General features: G+C 49.1%; 1 protein-coding gene across 2 annotated transcripts in view; it reads right to left on the reverse strand.

Annotated features, from left to right (window-relative positions):
* Positions 1-676: 676 nt before the first annotated feature.
* The window catches only part of Vwf (von Willebrand factor), a 153,119-nt gene continuing 150,628 nt past the window's right edge, over positions 677-3,167 (reverse strand). For both annotated transcript variants that reach the window (XM_005378755.2, XM_005378754.1), the window contains 2 exons: positions 1,398-1,495; positions 677-959 (listed from right to left, as the gene is read on the reverse strand). In XM_005378755.2, coding sequence (XP_005378812.1) covers positions 771-959; positions 1,398-1,495 — 287 coding nt within the window. In that variant the 3' untranslated portion in view covers positions 677-770. The remainder of the gene's footprint in view (positions 960-1,397; positions 1,496-3,167) is intronic.

Genomic DNA, 3,167 nt, shown 5'->3' on the forward strand with positions numbered 1-3,167 from the left:
TCAGACCCATACAGCACCTTCTCCACAGCATCACCTGTGGGGCAGGTGCCTGGCTGGAGGGCCCTCCCCTCCGCTGTCCACAGAAGCTCCTCCAGTGGGACTCTGCCAGTTCTATCACTGCAGGCCACCAAGGTGAGCTTCTAAAGAGGCCCACCCCATCCTCCACACTGTGCCTCAACTCCACATTCTTTTTTTTTTCTTTTCGTTTTGTTTTTCTCAGGTACCGGGAATCGAACTCACGACCTTGCACTTGCCAGGCAGGCACCATGCTGCTGAGCTAAATCCCCAGCCCCCAACTCCACATTCTGCCCTTTGCTCCCCATCGAGGCCTCTCCCATATCCTCCTTCCCATCTGTGCCCTCTCTGTGCTCCTCACTTACTGTCCTTTCCACCCCAGTCTGTCCCCTTCCATGCCCTCCCCCACCCTGTGGCTTCCCCTCCCCCACACTGTCTTCCTCTCTCTCAACCCTGCCCCTTCCTATGCCGCACCATGACCTGCCTCCCTTACTCTTCCTTCCCTAGGCTCCATCTCCCAACTGCACAGTGGAGGGCAGGGGGGTTGAGGGTGGATCCTCTAGTGTTTATAGGTGATGCTGGTGCCTTCTCCCTCGGAACCAGTCTAAGAACTCAGCTCCATCCTACAGCAGCTGCCACCAGCCTCAAGACACCACGAGCCTTTTGCAGCATGAGACATTGGCCTTTATTGTGGGTATGGGAGGGCATAGGAGCAGGGTATATGAGGATCAAGCAGCAGTCGGGTGGGCCAGGCCTCACTTGCCACACTTCCGGGGGCTGCACCGGCACTGCCTGGCATTGAGGACTTGGTGGTGCACCACCGAGCCATTGGCACAGTGCAGGGGCACCCACATGGGTTCCGTCAGCGCAGGCGAGCAGCAGGAGCACTGGTCCTGCACATCCTCAGTCTCAATGGAGTACACAGCTTTGCTGGTGCATTTGCCCTGCAGTGCAGAGAAGAGAGACAGGACAGCCAGGTTGGAGGAGCTGGGTGGCAGGACTCTGGTGCACCCACATTCTCCCTGCCAGGTCCCAGAGACAGCTAGGATAGCCTGGCAGTTCCTATGGGAAAGCCCGTATCCTTCCAACCCAAATCCCTCTAGCTGCACCTGCTCCCTATGTGGGAGATGTAGCCCCATCTTTAGGAAATGTAGCCCCATCTTCCACAAATGATTCTCTGTTCTCTTGGAAGCACTTATTTGGTCTTTCCTCAGGGGTTAAAAGCTCCTAGCTCCTTCTTAGTAAAACATTTATTTTTAACAATGCTTCCCTCCCCTCCTTGTGAATTCTCCAGATCATTCTCGGATGTTATTGAAGTGTCATGTGCAACCCAGAAGACTCAGCCTTCCCACTCAGGCCCAGGGGAAGCCACAGAGCCTTACCTCGCAGTAGTGAATGTCCACTTTCTCTTGGGATGTACAGTCGCCCACTTTAACATACTGCAGCCTAGCAGTGATGTCTTTGCAGTCGGGAACCTCACCTGCAGGACAAGGAAAAGACAGAACATGGGAAGAGGCTGGGGTTCTCTATAGCTATCTTCAGCCCCAGTTTCCCCACTGAGCTGGAAGTAGGTGCATCTCACAGCCAACAAATAACCAAAGCCAGCTGTGGGAGGGGAATGAAGCTGTCCTGGTTTACCTCAGCTCCTCCTGGCCCTTCAAACTCAGAAATCTAGTTATTGCTTGGTTTAACTCACTTAGTGGTATAAATTTAATTGGAGAAGGAGCTGAGATGCACTGTGCTTTGGTGTAGATGGGTGCAACTTATTTTTATGCATTGTATACTCCAGAAAACATAGTGGCTGGAACATAACAGATGCACCCCTTATCTTAGAACTACCTGCAGAAGTCAATGGAAATAGCCAATAACCAGAATGACATTAATTGATGAGCTGATCTTAAATCAATCTCAGTCTCTGAGTAAAAGGAAAGGCAAAGGCCACTGCCTCTGTGAGGCCAAGAAATCCTAGGAGCCTTCACAGGCAGAGTTCTATCTTTGGGGTATTACTACCTTCACATTGCCAACACGGGTTTTCATACATTCAGGTAGCGGCATTCAGACCCAAGGTTCTGCTTGGCTCAGGAATGCCAATTCACCATCCATCCCCAGCTGAACATGGGAGTTTTCCATTGTGGAATGGCTCCAGGTCTAAATCAACCCTAACCACAAATTAGCCCGCCTCCACACTTCCAAATAATTTCATTTAAAGGGAAAGTCTGCCAGCAACCTCAAGAGGATAAGTAAGGAAAACATATTTAGACCAACACGTGATATTCTTTTGCTGTATATGTAAACCCCTGAGCCTAGTTTGTTTTTCTTACAGAAGGTCTCAAAGCCTCCTGAACACACTACCCGACAAAGGCCCCTTGTGGCTGGCATTGTAGATAACAGTCTCTTACCCAAATTCCATGTACAGTGCCTAGAGAGTTCATCTTTTCTGATGGTTTCCTGATTCCCCATTCTTAAGCCACGCATAGGAGAATTATAGAAAGAAATGTTTTCAGAATGTTATTTCCCAGTCTGCAATGTGGCTACACCAATTACAGGAACTGCCAGAGCAAGCCATCAAGAAAAGAAGGAATGGATGAATACAGAAAGTATTCATGTTTACACTCTTCTTTTCTCTCTCTGAAAATGGGTGTGGGCCCATGAATCCAAACTAAAATAAACTAAAAACAGAAAAAAAATACTCCAGGTAAGTAACCCTAAGTTGCTTATGAACACAAGAATGTGTGGGAAGAATACTCTCTGATGTGTAGCTCCAAAACCACTGCTGCGACCGATTACAGCCAATCATTGTGACACCTGCAAGGTCAAGGGACCAAGAATGAAGAAAGGAGATAATAAACTTGGGCTACCATCAGCCCACTGGCTAAACTCTTTCTCTCCAAGAGTCTCCAAGGTAGGGCCACATGCAGTGGAAGATGCATAGTCAGTATCCACTCTGCTAAGGTCATGGACCAAGTGTGCCTATCTTCAAGTTGGTGAGAGAAGATATTTCCTCAGGATAAGCCCATGAACAACCAAAGACTTAAGGAAAAGTGGGAAAAAATTACAGGTATTTGAAAGGAGATTTCTGGGCTGGGGATACAGCTCAGTGGCACAGTGCCTGCCTGGCAAGTGTGAGATCCTGAGTTCAATTCCTGGTAAAG

The sequence above is a fragment of the Chinchilla lanigera genome, unplaced genomic scaffold (assembly GCF_000276665.1).
Source record: "Chinchilla lanigera isolate Chin_1 unplaced genomic scaffold, ChiLan1.0 scaffold00012, whole genome shotgun sequence".
Classification (NCBI taxonomy): domain Eukaryota; kingdom Metazoa; phylum Chordata; class Mammalia; order Rodentia; family Chinchillidae; genus Chinchilla; species Chinchilla lanigera.